The 26,418-nt window shown below is 45.5% G+C and overlaps 1 protein-coding gene across 10 annotated transcripts in view; it reads right to left on the bottom strand.

Moving 5' to 3' along the window:
• Positions 1-26,418, bottom strand: part of PLEKHA7 (pleckstrin homology domain containing A7) — a 208,820-nt gene that overhangs the window by 59,186 nt on the left and 123,216 nt on the right. For all 10 annotated transcript variants that reach the window (XM_057750068.1, XM_057750073.1, XM_057750072.1 and 7 more), the window contains 5 exons: positions 13,121-13,232; positions 12,231-12,335; positions 9,653-9,725; positions 8,145-8,245; positions 3,074-3,249 (listed from right to left, as the gene is read on the bottom strand). In XM_057750068.1, coding sequence (XP_057606051.1) covers positions 3,074-3,249; positions 8,145-8,245; positions 9,653-9,725; positions 12,231-12,335; positions 13,121-13,232 — 567 coding nt within the window. The remainder of the gene's footprint in view (positions 1-3,073; positions 3,250-8,144; positions 8,246-9,652; positions 9,726-12,230; positions 12,336-13,120; positions 13,233-26,418) is intronic.

Here is a 26,418-nt window from a genome sequence, read left to right as displayed (position 1 = left end):
GCAAAGATGATTATTGGATTTTAAGAGTTTATTAAGAGCACAGTAAGAATATATTTTAAAAGTTCAGAAAAAAGCTAGGGACAATACCAGTGACCTGAGATCTAGAAGGCAGCCCAATGGAGAAGGGAAGGAGCCCCTCTAAAACCAAAATCTGATAGTTAATTACAAAATCGTCAGGCAGAAAAAAGTAAAAAAAAAAAAAAAATCCTAATCTCAGCTAGCAAATTCATCTTGCATGGTTCGAGGCAGACATCACTTATCAATCACAGCACTTTTTCTTGTTAAGCCAGACTCACACCTAAGTTATCTTTGACCTAGTGCCCTAGTCAGGCACAAAGCACTGAGCAAAGCTGGGACACAAGAATGAAGCCATTTGACATTGCTGGTAGAAAGAAACCAACGTAACAACATAGGGAGCTCCCTGTGCTTATAAAAGGACACAAATCAAGCATGAATCCAGTGAATGGGCCCACATGATTAAAAAAGGGTGAAGTCTAGAAAAAACTGAGGCTTGTTTATTTAAAGCAAAGTAAAATAAAACAAAGCTTTCTATTTTCTAAGAATCAAAATAAAGGAGAGGAGAACTTTAAAAAAAATATGAGACATAGGTATCTCTGCTTGTGAAGATGACCACAGCATAAATAAAGTTGCATTCTTAAACTTCTGGATTTAGTTCCATATCGTCATCAAGATGAAAGACCTTCACCATGAATAAGAGAACAATCTTGGTTAAGAGAGACTGAAAGACCAAGATGGGGAGGAAGATGGGAAAGGCCCAGCTGTCAGCATCCCAGGGCCCTAAGGGAACTTGGAGATGGGCTCAAGAAACCTTTCAGGTGATCTCTGAGGAACCCAAGAGAACAGGGGAAAGGCCAGAATATTACAGACTGGCAAACAGCATCCTGATTTTCAAAAGAGGGGAAAAACAGATTCTCTAAAATAGCAAGACTGGAGAGCCTACAACCAACCTCTGTAAGAGGTTAAACTGCATTCTTAACTGGGCAGATTTCAGCATATGCAGGAAAGGAAGCACTGAGGAAAAGCAAGCAACTCAGTAGAAAAATTACACAATTATCTATAAAAGTAAAAGAGGACAAAAAACAAACTACTCAAGATGTGGCACATGCTTAAATACATCGTGGTACATTTACATTATGAAATATCACACAACAGTCAAAAAATAAAGCCAGCCCATACACTGACACAGAACAATTTTCAAGATCAATATTATTCATGCTATTTAAAAAAAGCATAAAAAACCCTTCTATATTTCTATAAGTGCGTATATGCACATAAATGAATAGAAAATAGTTTAAAAGGATCCCTGTTAACTTGGTAACAGAGGTAACCCTGGAAAGGTGACTAATGATATTTCTCTTTACTTTCTGCATTATTTTTTAATTTTTAATTTTTCTTGCCTTTATTGTGCTGATTTTTTTTTCTTTTGGCTGTGCTCTGTGGCATGTGCGATCTTAGTTCCCCGACCAGGGACTGAACCTGTGCCCCCTGCATTGGCTGCGTAGAGTCTTAACCACTGGACTGCCAGGGAAGTCCCCACTTTTTGCATTTTTTAATAAGAAGAATGTCTTTATTTCTTGTATAAATAAATAAATAATAATAATAAAAAAGAGAATGAACAACAAAGACTAAGAAACAGTGAGCTTCAGGGACCAGCACATTCACTAGGAGTAAGTCATGTGAAACCTGCTCAGTTTCCTTATTCTGGGATGAAGGCGGAGATGCCAGTGTCACTCTGCACAGTGTGCCTGCAGGCTAATGGCACAGGCTTTCATATCATCATCAAGGACACAACAGAAAACTTCAGGCTGGATGACAATGCTAAGAAGCAGAGGCACACCTGACTGAATACCTATAGTTAAGAGTTACTGATTCAGGGCCCATGGGGAAACTTCCAGGACAGTTTTTGGTCCTGTCCTGTCCAACATATTCATTCATTCTTTCAATCTCTCACTTACGCACTCAACAGCCACATGAGAGCTTACTATGTGTCAGGCGTGCAGAAGATACAAAGATGACACCCGCCTAGGACACTGAAAAGTAGAAAGGAAAAAACAAGCGAACAGAAACAGATGATAAATGCTCGACTGACGTGCTAAGGAAGCTCCAAGGGTAGAGCCTGACCCCCACCTGGCCTCTTGAGGGAGGTCACTCTCTATCAAAGGTCTGATTGTCTCAGGAAAGATAGCATGAAGCTAGGAAGTACCACTAATACCAAAAATCACATAGACAGGAGTTGGAAAAGGTGGACAATATAAAAACACCCACATGAAATCCATTTGCAGTCACTGAAGAATCCTGGCTTCAGGTTGCTGGAGAATACTACTCTTGTTTTCAGGCCTCACTAACAGAAGTTTGTCAAAGAGGCCTCTAAGCAGAGCAAGGTGTCCAGAGAGTGAAGAACAGGGTTCATGTCAGATGAGGACTGGCTAAAGACACCAAGACTTTCCAGGGCTACCCTACCCTCTCCGAGCCCATGATTCCACTCATGTTCCTTCTCTGCTTTCTCACAGGGAATCACCCACAGTCAACAGGCTCAGGAACTTCAAGATCCCTGATGGTACCCTGGTTGGCCCGCTCAAGGGAAGGAGCAGCTGGAAGACAGCTCCAAGATCAGCTGACAACAAGGCGGGCTGCTGGTGGCACGTTTCCAGTGTGCAAGAGCCTTCTTGCCTGTCCACTCCCTCCTCCCCAATCTATGCCCCAAGGTTGTCCCTTCCACCACACACAAGAGGAGAAAGACTGAGAAACACACAACCAGGTTCCAAGGCTGTGTATTCCAGGCATTTCACCCTCCCAGCCCATCCTGTTTCTCTGTTTAATGAGGACAGTGGACCAGATAATTCCTAGGGGACCTTCCAGCTCTGCCTGCAGCATGTGTTGGCCCTGTAAACAGTCTCCTCCCGGAAGAAATCACCATTTAAAAGGACTTCAAAGAGAGGGTAATGCTTACTATGAGTGAGTGGACAGTGGAATTTGGGGCACCCAAGAGTTCTTATTTGCCCCACCCCCTCCGCAGGAAGTGCTCTGGCAGGGACCCTCCATGGGGACTGACCTCTTCAGTGATGCTCGAGATAGCACCTGTGCAGCCTGGTTCATGGCCCTGACCCAAGCGTTCATGTCCTCCTGGGTGTCGGCACTGAAGTAGTAGGTCCTCATGCCCGACTGCTCAGCCTGAGAGCCCCTGCTGGAGCTATTATAGATGAGTGCTCGCATCCCTGTGTGCACGGCCTGGAGGCAGAAGACAGAAAATGCAGGTCATGAGAGGTTAGTGCACATCTCACTTCCAGGAGCAAAAATCAGGGGACGACCCAGCCAGGTTCTCCCCTCTTCCAGACTTAAAGCCCACACACCACCCAGCTTATTTCCACACCTAGAAAAAACGTCACGGGCTGCAGTCCCCTTTCTTGGTGTAGTCAGGCCTAGGAACAGCTGTGTCTCTTCCCCTACAGCAAGAGCTTGCAGCTGTACCTGCTTCCTACTTATCTTACTCCCACTTAGGGAGGGGCACACAGTCAATTCAAGGCTTATGTGAGAAAGAGATTTTTTTTTTAAAACCCTCATTCCATAGAAGCAGACTCTTGGGAATCCCTGTTGTGGTTGTTCTGAAGCACCTGATGACTGGAACTGATTCAAAAATCAGCTGCTCAACAGCAGGCGGCTTGGTGCAGATATTCACTGTGCTTCTTGGGCGTGAAACATGACATACGCCCATCAAGGAAGCTGCTCTTCTGTCTGTCTAAAGAGGCACTACAAAGTTTGACTGAGCGGTCTAACAACTGACTGAAGACCCTGGCACACCTACTATGCGTCAGGAAGCTTCACGGTGCTTTCACATGTTCCAGTTACTGGGGACGACCCCTAAAAAGCCACCGCGATGGACTGCCCACAGGAGGCAACACCACTTTTCCCCCTTGTGCTCTGATAAGGAGGGTCTTTTAAATTTGCAAGGAAAAAGCTCATCAAATCCCCATAGGGAGATGATGTGGAAGATTTACAGAGTGCCTACTAAGTGTCTCCTGGGTACTTCGTGACTTTAATCTCATTTTAATCCCAACAGCCTTGACAGGTAGGAATGGAATCTCTTTTACACATGGGGCAAGTGAAGCTCTGAGAGGTTAAGTAACTTTCCTAGATTTCCACGCCTGGTCACAGATTCTTCACAGCTGTTATTACCTGGCACTGTTTATTTTACACACTTGTTTTTCATCTGTCTCTTCCCTGCAGAATATAAACTCGGTGAGAGCAAGGACTCTGTCTATTTTGTTCACTACGGTATCCCCAGGAACAGTGCCTGGCACATAGCAGGTGCCCAACATACATCTTTTGAATGAATGAAAAGCTGGAGCCAGGATTCTAGGCATTGACCTAGGAATGTCTGACTCTGAGTCCAAGCTTCTCTGTACAGTGCTCCCAGGGTCTATCCAGAACTGAGTCTGATACAGCTCACTGACCTGATGATCTGGATCTACAATGACAGGCACGCACCATGAAAGGACCAGTCAGAGAAAGCAAAATGAGAGAAGAGGAAACATGTCTAGAAAACGACATGTTTCTAAAATCACCAATGGTCATGGATGAAACCTTGGAGATGAACTGTCAGCATTCACACCTCCTCTCACACTTCTAACGTCCAAGTCCACAAATGATATTAAATACAGGCCTGCTTGTGACTCTCACATTTCTGAATCCACCCAGCAAGGTGGAGATGTGGCAATAAGAAGAGAACGAGAAGGGACTTATGCATGTCTTACTGTGAACTGGCAGAAATTCTTGGAAAAGTTCCCTTGGACAATGACCCATAAGATCCTTGACACCCCCTTCCCAGACCTTCTGTGCAGCTACAGAGGGTTCTGGGGCAGGCATTTCCTTGAGTAAGCTAGGGTGGTTCACTTATAAAGGATTAAACATGAAATACAAGTAAGCTGAACTGACCTGAACTTGGGAAGTAAAGGAGTGTCATTGACCACAACCCCTACTACAAATGACTGCTTCATGTGATCTGTTTGCAGAATGGGACTGGCCCATCTACCCTGCCAGATGGCTAGTTTTCCTGGAGAGAGCTCTGGATGGGTAATCAACCATGTATACTGCAGTGACACCAGAGCTGTGGATGTTCAGAATGAAAGCATCGAACCCATCTGGAGGACTTAAGGAAGGCTTCCTGGAGGAGGTGGCCCCTAAGTGGACACCTAAAGGACAAGTGAGAGTTGGGGAAAGGGTGTTCCACGTTGTGACTGAAGCTCAAGCAAAGGCCTATGGGTGAGAAATGGAGGAAAGGTATAAGATGAAAGTGGCTCAAATGTGGCTGGCGAGGTAAGCCAGACCTTCTAAACCAAGATTGGGCTTTATCCTGAAGGCAATGGGAAGCCTCTGAAGGGTATACGTGTGAGTACACTTGAATAGATGTGAAATTTAGGAATGGTGTGGATGACAGACTGGAGGCTCCAGAGGAGTTTGAAGGCTGAAGCAGTGATGGCCAACACTCACAGAGTGCTTGCTGTGTGCTAGGCACCGTTCCAGTAGTAAGTCAGTTACCCACGGGAGGAATGATGACAGCCAAGACAGAACAGTGACAGTGGTCGTGGAGAGATGGATTTGAGAGAGACACAAAGCACAAAATCGAAATGTTCTCTTCTTATCCCCTATTAATCCCCATGCTGATGTGGACAAAGGCAAGAACTCTGTCCTTTTCACTGTTGTATCCCTGGCATCTATATCCTGCCAAGTAGAACAACAGCGCACAATAAAAGTTTGCTGAATATACATAAGTAAAAAACCATGTCTGCAGGCTGGCCTTCAGCCAGAATCTAAAGCAGAGGAGTCTTAACCTTTTTTCTGGCATCCTTTTGACAATTTGGTGAATACTGTGAATTCTTCTTAGAATGTTTTTAAGTGCACAAATAAGATAAAGGAAGTACACTATACTGAAATATAGTTATCAAAATCTTTCTAAATGTTGTGATATAATGATACAGGTGCTTTTTAAATAATTTATTGCATGACAAATCTAGTGGTAGATGTAATAATTATTGTAATTTCAAAGTCATCATGAGCATAAAAGGTATTTCAAGATATCTGCAACAACTGTAATGTGATATAAACACACCTCTGGTTTCTATTGGTGACCAAGGTGTTGCTGATACCTATTGGTGCCTGCTTTCTTAATCAAAGGAAATGTTATGGGTTAAAATATGAAAGACATGATTTACCTACTGATACTTAGAGGTTTAAAAAAAGAAAGATGTGATTTATCTACTGGAGTCAGGAACCCTTGGTCTTGGACTTAAGGGAGGGAAAACAGCTCAAAAGGAGGCAGTAAAGGCTCTTTCTCCCCTTGGCTGCATGGGGATGTTTTCTGCCCCAGATCCTGGATCTGAGGGGCCAAGCTTGCTCAGAGGTGACCAACAGGACAAGGGAGGCTGTGCATCCAGTAGGAGCTCTGTGGGGAGGTGCCCCAGGTAAGCCAGCAGAGCACAAAGCCCACTGGTAGGGGGTGGACGGGAACGATGGCTCCTAAAGGCCACCAAGAGCCCTGCTTGGCTCCTCCTGCAGAGCTAATGGAGCCTCAGAGTGCATCTAGCACCCCAACTCCCTGGCAACGCCTAGGCACTGCCAGGCTGCAAGTCCTGGTTAGAGAAGACAGACAAGACAGGACCACATAACCCTTTAGACTGTGTCTATCTACCGCTACCAATCTCAGGCAAGGTGCCCTAACAACAGAGAATTTCAGCTCTAGAAACTGAGAAGACTGACATAAGAGGTAAGCATAAGGCCCAGGACACAAAACACTGCACACTCATCAGTATGCCCAAGAACATGGATCCTGACCTGCCCCAAGGCCCACCCTCAGGTCCCTAAAAGAATGACACTGCAACCCAAAGGGAAGGGAACTCTTTCACACTCAGGAAACCACAACCCTTTCTGGAGAACCAGCTGAATACCACCAGTTCTGTCTGTAGTAGCTTTTCTCTCCTCTCAGACCCTGAGATCCCAATCAGTCCCCCAAAAGTGCATGCCTTCTGTCTCCCAGATAAAATATTTAGGGAACACTCCTGATGAAGTCTATTTTTTAAAAAAATAAAGAATGTACAACACATAAAAGATGTTTTCCTAGAATCTATTTTCACACCTCCCAATGACGTGTTAAGATGAAATATATATAGTTATAATCAGCTATTCTGAGGATATTCCAAACACTGTCCCCTCAAAGATCACATACAGCAACGTTATTCCAATTGTTTGCCCGGTAGCAACACTCAACCCTAGAAAGGAAGGTTTTCTGAGGAAGGCTTTCGGGCTGCAAAAGACCCCTGTGGAAACCCATCGAACAAAATGTTTTCAGAGCCAACAATAAGCAGGAGAGGCTCTGAACTATTTAATAGGTCAGTATTCCTAAAATGACAGCAATAAACATTAAAGAAATCACCTCCCACCTCCTGCGATGTGTACGCAGGTGACCAGAGTCAGTTATGGAAGAAAATCCGAGAAGAAGAGGAAGAAATTGTCCCCCACTCCCTGTAATGCAACTGAGAGAGGACAGAGTTCAGGGTGGAGATCTGCCTCCACCTTCTTCCAGCGTTGGGACTGGGGGCATGTTTCTTCAGCTCTGTGACCCTCGTGTTCCAAATCTATAAAATGAAGCTAATGATACTGATCTCACAGGCTCCCCACAAGCATCACATGAGGTAACATGGATAAAAGCAGTTCTCAATCACAAAAGTTTTACAGAAATAAGACAATACCGTATCGTGCAACGTGAAGCAAAGGAGGGTCCAGAATCTTCAACCCACAGCAACTCTGGAGTCACCAGGGACAGCAACAGTGGTAGGAAAGCATGAGAGGGGCTGTGTGGATACTAGTCACAGAAATAGCAGTGATAGGAAAAGAGGGGTCTGAATACTTAAGCAAGGCTGGGGGACTCAGAAGCTCAGATACAAATGAAAGTATTTGTGATATTATTTTTGTTTAAAGAATTTATAACTTTGTTAACATGAGCCTGAAACGCTCAACCTCTTAACTTCTTCCCCCAGCCCCCAACAAAACAACTGCTTTTGTGAAGCCATTTTTGGGAACACAACGTTTCTTAGGATGGAACTGCTGCACCAGAGGAGAGGGGGCAGTACCTTAAAGGAATACTTGCGACTTATGCGATCCTCGGGGGTCACTGGTGAGATCACGTAGCTGGGCAGAGGGATGCTCCCAAGGACCACTTCTTCTCGGCTGTCTTTGAATGGAAAAACACATCAGAATAACCTTCTCTGGCACCTTCCTTGGGTTGGTCCATCCCACTGCCCTAGTTCAGGGCTCCTTTTCTCTCCCAGGATGACTGCAATCACGGATCGCCCATTCAGGTGCTCTGGGGACCTTTGTGCTAGTGCTGGAACTACACAGGTGAACCAGACAGGGCCCTCTCCCCGAGGACGCAGGCAGGCATGTAAACACGCTCAGCTTGACCAGCTAACTCCTGAAACACAGCCGCATACCAAGTACTGAGGGAACACACAGGCAGGAGTGGCACACAGCCTGCGGAAGTGAAGACAGCTTCAGAAGGTGATATTTAAAGTTTTTAAAAGGATGGGGAAGGGAATTCTGGGTGGTGCACACCTCATAGGCAAAGTTAGATCAGGTGTAAAATATCCTACCTTTTACGCCTATTCTCTTCTTCCCCCAAACCATTTTCATTACCAGAGGTAACTTCCTAATGACAAGAGTTGGTCCCACTGCTCTTCCACTCAAAGGCGCTTCCAGACTGTCCACTGGATACAGAATGAAGCCCAACCTCCTATGCCTTGTGTGGCAGCCCTTCTGCATTTTGGCTCTTACCCACCTCCTGAGCCTTATCTCCTACGTGTGCTCCATGCAAGACTCACTCTGGCCTTGTAGGTTTGTCACTCCACTTTTTTCTGTTTCTAGAGCTTTAATCAAGTTGTTTCTTCTGCTTGAATGCCCATCTTCCCTCACACACGGGCAAAGCTCTACCGACCCTTAAAAGCACAACTCAAACCCTATCCCTTCTAAGAAGCCTGCCCAAGTTCTCCAATATGGAACTAACTTCTTGCTCCCCTTGAACTGCCTAAGCACTCTGGATGTCTTCCAAAGCACCTGTCAGAGCCTACACTTGTCTTACAATTAGGCTACCTCTTCCTCCATATTTTGAGCCTTACTTCCTTCTCACCTTTGCACAGCCCTTAATTCTATATACTGGCTCCACCAATGTTCAGATGGCCAATTTAATTCACCAATTGCTGATCCAATAACAGGGAATAAATCCAGATAACGGATTACAAAATATAACGGTTCACCTATACTTCCCATCTCTCCAGATTGCATCAAAGGTGCACCTGTGCCCCAAATGGGGCAGAAGCTGGAAAAACTCCAAATCTTGAGACTCTAAGTAGAAGGCAAACCAGATTCTATTAACTCAACAAATGGCACTTTCCAGGGCTGGGACTGGTAAAAATGAAGTCACCAACCAAGCACACATGTAAAAGTGAACACTTTGGCAGGTTAGCAGGTAATTAATTAGCTGAGGCCACTAGTCCACTCACTGGAATTGAGAAGACCACCATTTCTATCACCTCACCACCCCCTTCAGCACAAAGAGCCCTTGGTGGCCTGAGCCTCAGCTCACCTTTATAGTAAAACAAGCAATAATCAGCAAGCACAAACCACCTTCTTTTCCACAGCCTCATCCCAGAACTGTCCTGCAAAGCAAAACAAAACAAAACAAAACAAAACTCATCAGGGCAATATCTGAGCATACTGTTTCCCCTCTCCAGTCAGGTACAACCTGATTCTGGAACCAAGACTTGCCCATATTCACTCTTTCTCTCATTACATTCATAAATATTTATTGCATAGCCATTCTTTGAATAGGATACTAAAATTTAGATCCAGTGATGGTTTATCCCCAGGAAGTTTTGTTTCCTATAAACAGAAGAATATGTCATAAGCATTCTCCTTCTAGAAAGGAAGATGTGAATTCAAAAATACAGTTCTTCCACTATGAAAGAAATCAGCTTTTAACAAAAAGGAATTTCTTTCTTTATTCATTCACTCAGGTGCTATGCTGTAAAATACCTTCACTTATGTTGATTAGAAAATTGATTTACATAGAATGAAACAGAGAGTTTAAATTAGCTAGTTAATCAACATAGCAAAGTTCTCACTTGACTGAGTCAGTTATCTACCAGAGACTGATTTTGCTGTGTTTTCCTTCCATCCAGAAAAAGACCTGGATTTTCTTGCTATCAAACTGTCTCGTGGGGTGAATTGGGATTGCCATATATATATTACTAATAAGAAAAAAAAATCAAATTGTATACTTTAACTATATGCAGCTCATTGTATGTAAATTATATCAATAAAAGTTCTTTTTAAAAAAACTGTCTCATAGCAAGACTCCATCTTTACTCATCTGAAGGTAAATCATTACATTTATTAAAAACATTTTAGGTGATTGTGAAAATTTTTTTAAAAATATGGGTAGGGCAAGAAAATAGTAGTTTTAGGGTCACTTTTCTCCCAAACCTAGGAAAATCCCAGAGTCACTTTTAGCTGTTAAAATTGTCTTCCTTCTGCAAAAGTTTTTGACAGGCTTAAACTTAAAAAATTTAAATTCATTCTCCATTTACTAAAGTGTTAAAAACTTGCTAAGTTCCTACATTTCTTGGCTCTATCTTCTGCATTAACCAGGTTATCTCTAAAGTCTTGTCATATGTTATCTGTTTTGTTTGAAAAGCTCTTCTCCATCCTTCCATATCTGCTTCAAACGTCACTTCCTCTGGGAAGCCTTTCAGGACTTCCCCAAGCACAGCTACATTCTCTCCGCTGTGTGTCCACCGCACTCTACACAGACCTCGGTTATAGCTACAGCATGGCCAAGGGGCCTGGGCAAGGGGGTGTCTGTTGGGGAGAAGGATTATTTACAATCCCTTCCCTCCTCCTCCACATTTCAAAGGAGCATCCTTTTGTTTAACGGAAACGGGAATGCAAATGGAGAAAGTCAGAGGGTTAGATTACTCGGGTAAGAAGAGGGGTTGGCAGAGGTAAGAAAAGAGAATGAAAACAGAGCTGTGAGGGAAAAGGGTATCATTAAGAGAGGGTGGTGCTAGAGGAGTATCTGCCAGAAGAGTCTGGAGAGCTGTGGGAGTTGCCATGGGGAGCAGAACCAGGGGAGAGAGATTTCAAGGGGACAATTAGGAATTTCTTCTGTGTGGTGTGCAAAGTAATGCCTTCCTCTATTTTCCCATAAAGCCTTTAGTGAAAATGTACATCATTGCTCTCAGAATGCGTGTTTCTTGGGTAGTATGCTATGTGAGAGACTATGCTGGGTGATGACATGACACGTGAGAGGTGTATCTATGTTTCCCCCTGCAGACTATGGCATGAGTTCCTCAAGGGCAGGAACCACATATTTCTCATCTCTTTGTCCTTGCTGCGAGAGTACTTAGAACATGGCAGGTACTTGGCAGGTGGGTGGGTAGATGGATGGATGGATGGATGGATGGCAAGAAGGGAAGGAAGGAGACAAAAGGAATGTGTTCTCTGGCCCTGGGAGCTCACAGCCTATCCAAAGCCAGAGGACCAGAGGCAGAACAACTGGTGGTGAAGACAGAGATGAAGGATGGCTTGTGAGAGAAGGAGCTAGTGATGGTGCTAAAGTTTCTAACCTGGGTGCTTGGGAAAATGTGGTACCACCACCAAAATCCAGAAAAAGTAGGTTGGGGGAAAAAGACAGGTAAGGGGTAAGGAGACCATGAGCTGAGTTTGGCTGATTTGGAATCTGAGGTATTAGGACGCTAGGTGTGTGTGCTAGACTGGAGGAAAGAAAAGGATGGGGTTTTTCAGGCAAATGATAACAATGGCTCTTTAACATCAGGAAGGCAAGTGCTGGTAGAGGACTGGCAGTAAGGCTGGATTCACGCTGACCCACCCACGCTTGGGCCCGAGTCCCAGGGCAGCCAATAGCACCAGGAACCAAAGCAGTTAAGTGGGTTGAGGGAAGGAAACTGCAGCCATCGAGCAGACTGTCCACTCACAAAAACGAACAGCAAACCGCTTAGCACAGTAGGTGGAATCTACTGGCCTCACACAGCCTCAGGAACAGAAAGCTTATCATGAGCCTGCTCCCAGCTCCCAGGTCAGGGTAAGGAAGGTTATCAGCAAGAACTACCTCCCTGCCACCACTCCCTCATCAGTCTCCTTACCTGTTTGTGCAGCCAGCCCCTCACCACCACGGGAACACTGGGGTTCCTCCGAATGGCCTGGTCCCTCTTCCCAAAGCTGTGGACTTTATTGCTGGACTTTAGGATCTAGGAAAGAGCAGACTTGAACTTTAGCAGCAGGGGGGATTTAAGGAAGCCCACAAAAGCACTTGCATGACAGGAGGGCTGTAGGCTCCCTGTGCCTTCATCTAGGCGGCAGCACCCTCTGATCAAAAGAACAGCAAGAAGACAGAGAATGGGCATGCACATGGCCACAGCATCCTAATTATTATCCAATGAAGGTGAGTCCGAGAGCTAGCAGGCTTCCTGTCTGGATCACAGAGAAAAAAAACATAAAGGGATTTTTCAATCAATTTTCACCAGCAGCTGCTGGCCCTAGTATATCCTATGGCTTTCCGGAGCAACGCCACTTTTTGGTGACAGGTTTTGCCAATTTCCAGATATTTACCCCTCCTCTCTGGTTCAGTCCTCAGCACCCTCCCCTTCACAATGCTGGTTCTCTTCCCTGCTCCTCAGTCACTGCTCCCACATCTTGGGCACAAAAATCTCTGGGCTCTCTGTCATGAATCTCACCATGCGGTCTCTAACACACATGTGAATACAGGTGTGGCCCTTCCAAGACATGCCAGGAAAATGAAGAATGCAGCCAGGGCCCTAGAAGTCAGTCCTGGTTCCATCAGCAATCACCTGTTTTCTTGGACATGTGACATAACCCCAACTGGCCTCAATTTCCTGATCTGTCATTTGGGGAGAATACTTATTACATGTCTCCCTCACAAAACTATGGTGAAGGTCAAATGGGTTTCTGGCTACAAAGGGGCCTGGCAAAATACAGAAGAGGGGAAGGCAGGGGTGAGTGTCCAGGAACTGACCTTGGGGCCAGGCTTGGCTTCCACGGTGGAAGTAGTCCCGGCCGTGGACGTTTCACTGACCATGCTGGACGGTCTTTGGTTTCTCTCTGACTTCGACATATGTGGATTTGGCCTGTGGAGAGACAGAAGGGAATCCAGTGAATAAGTGGCCAGGCTGCAATGGGAAGTGGAATCTGAGATTTATTTCAGGTTAGAACTGGTTGATGGACCTTAAACAACCTAGGACAGATCTTCTGGACACCACCTAACTCGTCTTCAGTTAGAAGGCCATGATGTCCAGCCTACCCATGTGCTTCAGGGAATTAAGAGCATGATAGATGGGCAATCTCCACAGCCTGACACCCCATGAAGGGGTCAAGTCATTGCCGCCTGCTGTTCCAAGGTCCCCACATTTATTTTCATACTCAGGTGTCTATGGCAACTGCCCCATCAGATGGGCACACATGGTTACAACATTCTTCACAGCAAGAGCAATCCATAATCCTTACACACCTCCATTTCCCTGGCTCCCAAAAGAAGCGGTTTATAATTAGTAACAAGAAATCACTTGCGCACACATCCACACCCCCAGATACACAGAGAGAATCGCTTACATAAATGCCAGTGGGGCTTGCCTCCCAAAATAGACTACTCAACAAAGAGTCCTATTCCAGGAACACTCCATTAGCCCCAAAATAGAGCCACTGGAGATATTAACCCCTTGCGCCATGCCTGGAGAGCAGGAAGGAATGAGGCATGCTTGGGTCCCTGTGAGGGTCCGCTTGAAGTGTCCCCATCAGCATCCAGCACCATCCTGCTTCCCACCAAGAAGTTCCACCTGCCCTGGGAGGGCCAGACCCTGGGAACACACTTCATAGCGTGTTCAGCACTTAAGAGACATTGTAGAGAACCCTTCTCACCTGCCTCCACAGAGCCCCAGCATTTGCCAGAGCCTTTCAAAGCAGCAGCAGCAACAAATAACTCCACATAATCCAATCCCTATCCTCGAACAGCTCGATGCTTGATTCCCAGACCCTGCTAACTCCAGGGTCTGTGAGCCTTCCTCAAAGTGTAAGTCCCAGCATTCTATGGCTGGGCTGTCTGCTGCTCTGATGGGCAGCAGGATCCAGGTAGCTGCAGTAAACTGAGGCTTTTGGCCTGAGGAGTAGAGAAAATCTGATCTGGAGGCCTGGGCCAGGGCCCTGAGGAGATGAAGATGGAGGATCCAGGCAAGACACAGCTGAGGAAGACGCGCTCTGGATGTCCGTTTGCCAGGCTCCTTTTTACAGAGGTGCTACAAGGGAAAATCCTAGTTTCCACCTTGGAGATATGCTGCTTCCTTCAACACCACTGCTGCTCAAAGGATAAGTGATCCTTCCCACGCCCCAAGACAGAGCCCTGACACCCTGTACCATTAGGGAAGTCCTTCGCGGAAGTAGCCGTGACCACCGTGCTCTCTGAGCCGTGGCAACAGCAGGATCACTACAGCAGGCACCAGCTTTCCAAGGGGTTGGGCCCTGCGGATGCTTGGCAGCTGGAGGTGCAAGTCCCACCAGGCAGAAAGATCACTGGCTCCTTATCAGCTCAGGCAGTCACTCCAGATTCCCCGCCCCCGGCCTCCATCCCAGCCAGACTTTTGTTACTGCTCCCCACTCAGAGAATGTCACCATACTTAGAGCCTGCTCACTGTTGGCAGAGGCTGTGTGCAGCAGGGAGATAATCGCCAGCCGGGGGTGGGAAGGGGCTCTGAGAGACTGCCTTGTCCAGCCCCTGCCTCCAGGCAGAACTATGCCCAAAACATCTTCCTGGAACCCAGTCTTGCCTGACGTTTCAGATTTCCAGGGGTTGAGACAAGGAAGAAGAGCTGTCAGGTCATCTCAGTCATGGCAGCTGTATCTCTAAGCCAAAATTCAGGACACAAAGTCCAACAATAAAAAAGGTTTGTTTGGGATTTTACCAAGTTTAATTGGCTCCCATTTGAGATACTGAATACAAGGGTTATTTACAGAATACCTGAGAAATATAAGAAAAAAGCTAAGAGGAAAGGAAAAAAATCACCATAGTTCTGTTACCCAAAGGAAAATCATTTTTAACACTTGGTATATTTACTTTCATTCTTTTTTACATGCCTGGGTTTTGTTTTGTTTTTTTGTGGGGGGGGAAATGTGTGCTTTTTGTTTTTATGTAATTGTGATCATACTGTGTTTATGATTTTGCATCTTGATTTTTAAAACTTATTGTAATACAAACATTTTCTCCCTTCTTTTTTTAAAAATATTTCTTTATTTGGTTGTACCAGGGCTTAGCTGCGGCATGCAGGATCTTTGTTGCAGCATGCTGGATCTTTAGTTACAGCATAAATGCTCTTAGTTGTGGCATGTAGGATCTAGGGATCGAACCCAGGCCCCCTCCATCGGGAGCGCTGAGTCTTAACCACTGGCCCACTAGGGAATTCCCTCTCCTTTCTTTTAAACTCATCCATGTCATTTTAAATGACTGCATCACATTTCATCAAGTAGATATGCCACTGCTCCTCTGTGGGACAAAGAAGAGACTATCTGGATTTGTGACTGCTCAGGAAATCCAGGACACATGGCCACTTTGGCCATTTCTGCACTGTACAGTCTTGAGCTCTAACTGTAGTCATCTTCCTATATTCTAACCCCATGTCCCCTCCCCACACTAGCTTCTAGGAGGCTGGCCGGCCAGGGCACTCCTCCGGCCAAAAGTGCAGGAAGAAAGAGGACTCCCCTGCAGCCTTGGGTAGGTGAGGAAAGAAGGCACGACCACCACCTAGAGAGCCAGCTATAAGCAGATTTCAGCTGAAAAAAGAATGTTTGTGGCCCCAACACTGAACACTAGTGAGGGACAGGACAGGTGGCAGGATGGGGGCAGAGAGAAACACATGAAGACAAACCCATTCTCCATGACTATAGAGACCTCTGCTCAGCAACATCCAGAGAAAGCTGCCTTATTAAGAGACAGAACTAAAGTTCCAACTAAAACTGCACCAGAGAGGGGACCATGTCATCTCTACAAACAAGGAGCATGTCTTCACTGGGACTCCCCACTCAAGCAAAAGACTCAACCATTACCTGGAAGTCCCTGACCTGACTGTCTGAAAGAACAAGGTGCACACAGCTACCCACTTGGCCAAGTAACAAGATCTGCATTCAGACGCTGCTCCTCTGAATCTCTTCAGCATGAGCAATGGTCGCTTAGGTCCTCCAAGGGAGACTATAACTTTTGGAAATCACTAGAAGTTATCCGGAATTTCAACTAGTTAAAAAAAAAAAAAAAAAGATGGTGGTCATGCTTGGGACATCATTTGGTATTTCAAAAATGAGGATATGAAAAAAGTCTCAAAAACAAATTTCTCACTTGGTTGAAAAGCTGGCTCTGATGGAAACTTCTAGAGGTCCTTTACCACATTATTTTGAGCGATGGGCACATCAATGGTGCATGTGTGCAGAAGACACAACTCTGAAAGGATCAACACTCACTTGGACGTGGACATTCTGGCACATTTGCTTCAGCCAGTTACATCTTACGGGCGTGTTCCCCACTTAAAAAGTCTGACAGGGCAGACACTGATTTGTCCTCAACTCCTCAGACTGAGTTATGCTCCTGACAGGTTTTACTCAAGAACAGCCCCCTCCCCCAGAGAAGAGCCTCCTCCCCCAGAGAAGAGCCTGTGCCCCTGAGCTGAGCAGCTGTGAAGGTGTTTCGGTTCCCAGCAGCATGCCCTCAGGCACATGAGTCACACAGATACCGGGAGAGGAGACAAAAAACTGCACACACTATGGGAAGGCAGACTCTTGGTGTCATTAAATAAAATCTATTAACTTAAAAGCCTGTTTGCCAGGTTTCTGTGCTATCCCGATTCCCAAAGTACAGTGGGAAGATTTGAACAAAGACTTCTCTTTCCTTGACTTGGGCTACATGAATGCTGATTATTTTGCTGGAGGGGTGTGGGCTGAAGTTCAAAACAGTGAGCTAGAGTTTTAACTCCATTGCCTCCCCTCTGAAAAGAACAAAAGAACCAGACAAAAATCACTCTGGAGAAGCCCAGGAGGAAAGTGACTTTATTCTACTCTGAACTTCCCAAGGATGTGTCAGGTGAACCTGGGCAGGAAGTCATTTTCTCTGTCCCTCAATTTACCCATCTACAAAAGGAGCTGCTTCTGCTTCCTACATTTCTAGGAATAAATGCATATAACACTGACAGATGTAGTAAGAAAAAGAAGTCATAAATTCAGAAGACGTTTCTTTCTGTTGGGTCTGAATTTAGGTGAGTTTGGTTAATAGGCTCCTCAGCTGCTTCTGGTCAACATCATGAACTGGAGCAGACTGAAGTGGCATCACAGTAAGACCCTATTGCTGTCATAACAGGTAAGTCACCAGGCCAAGTATTACCAACCTTGGGACAGGTACACAAGGTCAAGCAAGCAGAGGGAGCGGGCTGTGTTTGTCCAGCACCTGCTGTGTCAGGCACTTTGCCTGCATTATCTCACTTACCCCTGCAAAGCCAGTTTTACCTTCTCCATTTTGTCAAAGAGGAAACTGAGGCTCAGAGAGGTTAATGACTTGCCAAGAGAGAAACTGGACTCCAAAACCTGGGCTTTGCCAAAGAGATATCATCCTGTGGCAAGTCCCAAGGTCTGGCAGAAACAGGCTTTTGCTCTTCTCAACCGCAAGACCAACCCCCCAAACCAAGAAGATCCTGTGGTGATGGAAACACCATGAGCCCAGAATAATGGGATCTCAACAAAGCTCTGCAGCTTACTGACTCCTCCACAAGTCACATCGCTACTCTGGGCCTCAGTTTCCATTTTTGCACAATGAGGTGAAAAGAACTCTCATCTCATAAAGTGGTTGTGTGGACTGAAACGATGCTTTGAAAACCATGAAGCACTGCACTCAATGAAAAGCACTGTTTGTCACTGTTACCAGTGGAGGCTCCAGAATTTAAATCTCAGGTACACTTTATTTTTATTTCCAAGGCACTTCTTCCCAGAAAGCTCAAGGCAGCAGGCCATTAACTTCTAAACCGCAATCATGTCCTATAAACAGCCCTATAAACACCTTATCTGGGGCTTCTTTAACATGTAATAATTCTGTGGCTGGGGGATGGGCCTGCCATTCTTTCCCCAGGAGAAAGATAATGTCAAGAGTCTTTAAGGCTATGATAGGAGGTTAGAAAGCTATGGGGAGGCCTTCCCTGGTGGCGCAGTGGTTAAGAATCCGCCTGCCCATGTAGGGGACATGGGTTCGATCCCTGGTCCGGGAATATCCCACATGCTACAAAGCAACTAAGCCCGTGCACCACAGCTACTGAGCCTGTGCTCTAGAGCCCTCAAGACACAGCTACTGAGCCTGAGTGCCACAACTACTGAAGCCCACATGCCTGGAGCCCATGCTCTGCAACAAGAGAAGCCACCGCACTGAGAAGCCCACCCATGGCAATGAAGAGTACGCCCTGCTCACTGCAACTATAGAAAGCCCACATGCAGCAAAGAAGACCCAATGCAGCCAAAAAATAAAATAAATAAATAAAAATTAAAAAAAAAAAAAAAAGCTATGGGGAACCAGGAATCTCTTATGAAGAAGACTTCATTAGATGACATCTGAGTACCATTAATCCCTAGAAAAACAGGCGCCCCAATTCATGCTCTATCCTCAAGGATTCTACTCGGAGAACTCAGCTAACATTACTGGATGCATGAAAAGAGGCATACTCACAAACAACCAGCACAACCAGCATTTTTTAAGGCGCTCACACCCACTACCTAAGGGAGTTTGGGGAAAGCAATACACAATGAAAATCAGGAATAACACAAAGTTCTTGTCCCAAACAGGCAGACACCTCCACACCCCCTCTTCCCAGAGAAAGACACACACAGACAGACCGCCAACGCTCTCTGTACACTCCCAAAACCCCGGGGGAGGCTGTCTGACAGGGGTTTTCATTCAGCAACTATGGCTTCATTACTCAACTAAGGCTTCCTGCATTCCTTCCCCTTCGTCCCCAACGTCTCACTTGAACCCACCTCCTGTTCCTCCCCCTACTCCACACCACCTCGGGGGCTGGAAACCAGCCCAAAAGGCACCCATCGCCTAGCACGAAAACAACCCAGTGAGCCTCGAGGGCTCCTCTCTCCTGCTTCTAAACCCAAGCACTGTCCCAGACTTGGCCTAAGTCCCGCTCTGCCGTATGAGCCTGGTCCAGTGTCTTCCGCTGTTCAGGCTCCACATCTCTGTCTGTGCCACGGGAGAACTAGACTTTGACCTCTATTGTCCTTTTCACCTCTGTTTTGTTGCTTCAGAGATGCTTCAATCCTAACCCCAGCCTCTGGCAAGCCCTCTTCTAATATATCTGCTCCTCCTGGATTACCAGGCAGCCACTTTGCTTGTTTGAAAATAGCCTTTTCTAATGGAGATCTGGGTACTTCCAAGACTAGGAGGAGGTAAAAGAAGGGGACAAGGAGGGAAGGCACAGGAAGACAAAATCACTGTGCAAGCAGCAGCTTCCCTTCCACACACAGCAAAGCCACCACTGCAGCAGCTTCCTCAGCACAGACAGCCGGAGACGTGGTTGCTGTGTGGCAACGACCGCATCCCCAGTGCCAATGCCCTTCGAAACATCAACATCAAAAGCCAAGCCAAAACCCAGGTGTCAGAATAAACTAAGGACACCATCATCACCTCTTCCCTTACCTGTGATTGTCACCAATACCGTCTCCTAGACCAGGAAGGAAAACTGAACAGTCAAGTTTCTGCATCTGCTTGCCAGGTGATCCCATTTTTCCTCATTTTTCTGCTGCCATGGCAACCAAATGCAACAGGCAAAGCTAGCCCAAGACTGCCAGTCTGGAAAGACAAGGTGCTGGCTGTATCAGCCACAGAAAGCAACACATCAGCCTCACAGCCCTCACAGGGTTCAGCAGATGAGCGACGGGACAGACTCATTCTCCGAGCTCAGAGCTGTAGTGCACCCCCCTCTGCCATCCTGGACTCAGTCTCTCACTGCCAGCTTTCACCAACTTGAAACTGCAGGAAGAAAGGGAGACAGCCATCTCTAGCAGCAGGAGATACCCCCCCCCCTCAGGCATAATCAGCATATTGACTTGGAGAGTCTTGCCCTGCAACCTGCAAAATGAACCCCCAAGAGGTCAAAGGTCAGGAAGATAAGTCTTACCTTCAGCAAAATAGTATCTTTTAATGTTGCATCCCCCAAACTCCACTCATGAAATTCTAGGCAATTCCAACTGTGTTTTTTTTTTCCTAAACAGTCCAATGAGAAAATGAAGGCCTGCTCAGACCTCCGCGGAAGGAACAAGCTAAACTTACTAGGATGCCCAAAAGACAGGCCAGGCAAGGGTCCTCTCCCCTCTGTTAGGAAACTCCAAGGCGATCTTGGGGGCCTTACAGCTGGCTTCTGAGCACAGCAGCAGGCTTCTGAACTTCCAGAGCGCATACTCTCTCAACTAGGCCCCACCTCAACATCAAATGCTTGACAGAGCCTGGGGATCAATGTACACAGCCTGCTGTCAGTCAGCTGCCAGCGTCACAGCTCCGGAATGCTTCTCTCCTCTTCCCCAAGAGCTGCAGAGGCGGCTGTCAGAGGCTTCCTGGGCACCCCAGCACTAAGGAGGAAATGCTCCTGTGCACAGCACCAACCACCAATACCACAGCCTGGGAGTTCTCTGTGCCAAGGCTTCTGCCCTTTAAGCTGCAAGCTCTCAATTCAAGAAAATCACTGAGAACCAGGAAAGAGGTCTTCACAGAAAGAGACCAAATGATCTGATCACTGTAACTGAGGACCTGTAAAACAGCTTGAGAACGTTTTCTGGAGAAGAGACTACCGGGGAAGCTGGCGCCTTTCAAACAAGCAGGAAGTTATTAGATCAAATTTCATTACTGCAAATACAATTACAATTAAAACCTCTAAGTAGCAGTAGCCTACTTAGTCAGCACATTAACACCTAAGTACAGCCAAGGAAGGGGAACGTCTCTTGAAGACCACTGAAATGAGAGGCAGTATGTGTAGTAGTTAGAGGCATATAGCATTTGGGGCCAGATGGATTCAAACCCTAATTCTGCCACTTATTAGCTGCATGACTTTTGGCAAGACTCAACCTCTCTGTGCCTCAGTAGCCATGACAATAACAGTATCTTCCTCAAAGGACTCTTGTGGAAATTAATGTATGGAAAGCACTTAGAAAAGTAGATAATAAATCATAAGGGCTCTAAGTATTAGCTATAAAAATAATAATATTAATATTATTAATGGAAAAAGCCAATTCTTTTTTTTAATTAATTAATTAATTTATTTATTATTTTATTAGCTGTGTTGGGTCTTTTTTTGCTGTGTGCGGGCTTTCTTTTTAGTTGCGGTGAGTGGGGGCTACTCTTCGTTGCGGTGCGCGGGCTCCTCATTGTCATGGCTTCTCTTGTTGCGGAGCAAGGGCTCTAGGCATGTGGGCTTCAGTAGTTGTGGCTCACGGGCTCTAAAGCGCAGGCTCAATAGTTGTGGCACACAGGCTTAGTTGCTCCGTGGCATGTGGGATCTTCCTGGAGCAGGGATCGAACCCGTGTCCCCTGCATTGGCAGGCGGATTCTTAACCACTGCACCACCTAGGAAGCCCAGAAAAAGCCAATTCTTATTCTTCTAAGAAGTAGATTACTTCATTTAATGTTAAAAATGAAATTCTAAATCTTGAAACAAGGGATAATAGAAAATTGCTTTCCTAGAAAATTATGGACTGAGCCGAAATTTGCCTGCCTTTAACTTTTACTCATTGATCTGATGCTTGCCTTTGGCAGTCACGCGATAAACGTATCCCACTTCCACCTGCCAGCCCTTCTTGAAGACTTATAGCACATCCTCCTTCATCTTCTCTCCTATAGACTAAACATGATCGGTCATGGGACAGGGTTTCCAGACCCCTTACCATAATGGTCCTCCTCTTCAGGGGAATCTCAGTTGCTCAACATCCCTCTTGAAATTCAGTACCCAGATCAGAGTGTCTGGGGCTTGGCATGTCCTTGGGGCTCCATAAACTTGGAATGAATAAATAATCCACAAACACCATGTTATACCAGAACTATTCTCCCCCCTTCTCTACACATTATATTTTTATTAATGCAGCTTGGGCTTATAATAGCTCTTCCAAGAGGGATTTCCACATGCCTGTTGGCTTGGGTATGCAAGGGTCTCCTCTGGGGGTCAAGGATGCAGGACATGTTGATTGATACCCACCTGCCTAGGGGGTTCTGACAAAGAACTAGGCAGCAATAACAGAAAAGGAGAAATGAAAAAACAAACACTCTAGTCATGCAAAAGATGCTCATCAGTGACACTCTCAAAAGGTCCTGCTTCCCTTAATAAATCTGCACTGTGGGTTATTAAGTGTAGTCATTCGTGCTGACCAACAAATATTTCTGATTCTCTTCCCAGATGCCTGGTAGAAAAGCACTTCTTTGCCCCCTTGGAGTCAGGAGCAGTCATGTGACTTGCTTTGGCCAATGAAATGTGACTGAAAACATCAGCGCACAATTCACCAAGTTCCCCTTTTCTGGCCTTCTGCAATCATGGAAGCAGAGAGATGCAGATCCTTCAGTAAAGGTGACAGATCTGAACCCCCCAAGTGTTCAATAATGGACATGGAGCAAAAGTGAGAAATCTTAATTGTTCTAAGTCTCTGAGATTTTGTTTGTCATTGTTGTTACCACAGCAGACCCTAGACTATCCTGACTGATTCTGTATTACTGACACAGAAACTAGAACACTCAAGTGTTCATGTCCCCTAGATCCACCAGATCATAGCTTTCACATTATCTCTCCTCTTCATGCTTCTAATCTGTAAGATGGGAAACAATCTTTTGGTGGGTAAGCACCCGGTACATCAAACAGCTCAGGTGAGCCCCACCTGCCAGCAGTGGGGTAGATGGGTATCTGTTAACATCAGTAATGCTCTAAAGGAAGTCACCATGGAGAATGTTTTGTTTTGTTTTTTTCCTTTCCCACAGGAGAAGGAATCCTAAGAGTATTTGACTAAAATCCATCTAAGATTGCCACTGCAACCCAGAGAATGATGAGTTTTCTGGAGGAGACTTAAGGATGAACAGAAGAATCTGGGAGTAATTTAGGAGGGATGGGAACAGCAAGTTGTCTAAATCAGTGGCTCTCAAACTTTTACCAGAATCAGAATCACCTGAAGGCTTGTTAAAACACGGTTAAGGAGGGTCCTACCTCCAGAATCTCTGATTCAGTAGATCTGGGGTGGGGCTTGAGACTCTTCATCTCTAACAAGTTCCCAGGGGGTGCTGGTTCAGAGAGCTAACTTTGAGAACCCACCATTCTAGAAGGATTCACTCCAAGAAACTGGGGCGGAGGCTCTGGCAAGAGGAATCTGACCTTGTGACCTTAACAGGCCCTCTTTGGAGAAGGAAAAGAAATGAGCCAGTTTTCCTTTTTCTACCCAATACATCAATCTGAGAGGCTAACATAAAGGGCACAAACAATCATGTCAGCCTTTTTTTTCCTCACCACATAACACACTACAAAATTAAGCTCCTCTAAGGGAACAGAGCAGAAATCGTATTCATTAGCACAGTTTTAAAAAATGGTTTCTATGAAAGGACATCATGCCTCACTCACCCTCCAGAGCTCCCCCAGGATTTACCTGGAGATAAAGCCAAGTCTATTTCAGAAGGAAGCAATTGGATAATTGGCTCACCCTCCCTCTCCAACCCTATCTCCTTCACAAACCTCCTCTGCATTCAGTCTTCTTGCCAAGGCTGGTCACACTTTCCTCAGCCATGAGTGACCCTCAGGCACGTGCAGTTATCTTATCTAAATCCTCCCCCTTCCTCCAGTTTAGGGCCAGACACTTTAAGAAGGTCTTCCCTCTCTTTGTCCCCATCACAGCCAATCAATCACCAAGTCTTGTCAATTTTACCTCCCAAGTATCTCCAGAATCCACCTGGTGCTCTTTGTTCTTCACTCTAACTCAACTAGTATAGATCCCCCATGCTCTTCCCTCTTGGTCTTTGACCAAGTTGTGGAGAGGCCTTCCACAATTCCTAAGCCAGGTTAGAACCTTATTTTATCAACTCCCATTGAACCCTATGTTCCCTCTATCCTGAATATTTATCACATTTGTGATCTCTTGTTTAATTATCTTCCCTCCTCATAGACAGGACCACATCTGTCTTGTTTGCTGCTGTAACTACAGAGTCTGGCACAGCCCCTGACACATGTAGGCACTTACTAAGTATTTAATGAATAAGTGCAGCAATCACCACATCAGTTCATAGGAATCCTCCCTTCCTCTCAATGCCTAAAGCACATTCTGTCTGCTTCAAGGAATTTTTGGCCATACAGTAGTACCCATCATCTGAAACGAGCAAGCACCTTTTATGAAGCCAGGAGATAGGATCTAGAGGGAAAAAGTGACCCTTCAAAAGAAGGAATATCTTTTCCTTGGGAACTGGATGGAATTGAGATTAGCTGCAGAGATATTTTGGTAGGATAAAGAGGCTACCTTCTCAAAAGTAATCAGGGGATAAAGTCTTCTGTTAACAATAAGAAAAGGATGTGCATGACAGAAGTGTTTAGTGATGGAAAGTATGCATTTCACCAGAAGCTCTTACTAAAGTTGGTAACTTCTCAAACTAAGTGTTCTGATGGATTCTACATCCAGACCTTTAATAATGACAGGTGCCCGTGTCTCCAGGATGCCTAAGGAGGGGGCTGAACTCAATGACCTCCCAAGAGCTTCTGACCTTCAGGATTCTATAAACAAACTCATTCCAAGCTGGAATTTGGAGAATCCACATTCTGGCTTTGTCTTCTCACAGCAGTTCTTTTTCGATGTAGGAGACAAGACAGTCTTTACCTTGCACTCATTCTTTCTCTATTAGTATTAATGCCTTCAAAGACAGACACCTACCCGACAAGCCCCACAGTCTGGCTGTTATGTCCTGTGGGACACCAGCACCAGAATAATTGAGCGAACAGCTTCTGACTAGGGCAAGGGTTAGACCTGACCAAAGAGATTGAGCTGGGGTGACATCCTGGCTTTCCTACTTCTAGCCAGGCAACTTTGGGCAAGTGATGTGACTTCTTTGGGTCTCAGTATCTTCGTCTCTAAATGGTGATGATGGTCTACCTCTCAGGATTATTGTATTAAATGAGACATGCACATAAAATCCCCAGCACAGAGTAAACACACAAGGAATGCCAGTAAGATCATAATTACATATTTCTAGTGTTAAAAGTTCTGTTGGATGATGATTCTAAGCTGAAAATACTATTGAGATGAAATATGTCTGGAATTTGCTTCAAAATAATTCAGGGATGGGGGGGTGGTACATAAAATAAAATCAGCCATGTTTTGGAAACTGTTGGAAGATGGGTAATGAATATATTGGATTTATTACTGTATCTCTCTACTTTTGTGTGTTTGAAATTTTCCATATTCATTTAAAAGTGTAAGTACTGAGAGAGGGAAATGCTGTAAAAATATAAATACTGATAATTTAAGATTATATTTGAACATAGCTAAGTGACTGAACAGAAGAAAGATGATTTGAAGGAAAAAAAAAACACTTGGGAATTCTCTGGCGGTCCAGTGGTTAGGACTCTCATTTCACTGCTGAGGGCACCGGTTCAATCCCTGGTTGGGGAATTAAGATCCCACAAGCTTCATAGTGCTGCCAAAAAAAAAAAGAAAGAAAGAAAGAAAAAATTTGTGTGTGCATGTGTGTGTATAAGAAAAAGAAGGAAAAGACCCTTAAAGCCAATGTCTCAGTTTCTCAGACAGAACTGTTTTCTTCAAACAGAACTGTCTCAAATGATCAGAAGGGAACACAGACACTTGCACACATTTCTCTGCCTTCAAGCACATCCCCAAAATGCATGTGTGGGCTGTACATGCATTTTTAAGCAGATAAGCCCTGGGTGGTAGAACCTGCCTCCAAGCACCCCAGAGGCCCTGCTGAAATGAGACTAAGGGGCAAGAAATTTCCCGTGTTAGGAAAAGCAAGCAGAAAGGAAGAAAAGTTCAGGGACAATCGATGCCACCAGCCCTCCTCTTCTAAGCCCTGGCTTTGGGCTCCGATATGAGGCTTCCTTAGAGGCTGGTTCAGCTGGATCCGAGGCTGTATTTAAGGTACTTTCACAACAAGTGAGTGGGTCCTCTCAGAGCACAGCTAGTGTGTTAGGTGATGCTTGAGGGGAAAGGGAGCTTTGAAGAGGCTCTGACAATACCTATCACAGCACATTGCCATATCGTCTCCCCTGTTCCACACCT

Source organism: Hippopotamus amphibius, chromosome 9 (genome assembly GCF_030028045.1).
Source record: "Hippopotamus amphibius kiboko isolate mHipAmp2 chromosome 9, mHipAmp2.hap2, whole genome shotgun sequence".
Lineage (NCBI taxonomy): Eukaryota > Metazoa > Chordata > Mammalia > Artiodactyla > Hippopotamidae > Hippopotamus > Hippopotamus amphibius.
The sequence above is the reverse complement of the archived record's forward strand: the minus strand, read 5'-3'. Positions and strand labels throughout refer to the sequence as shown.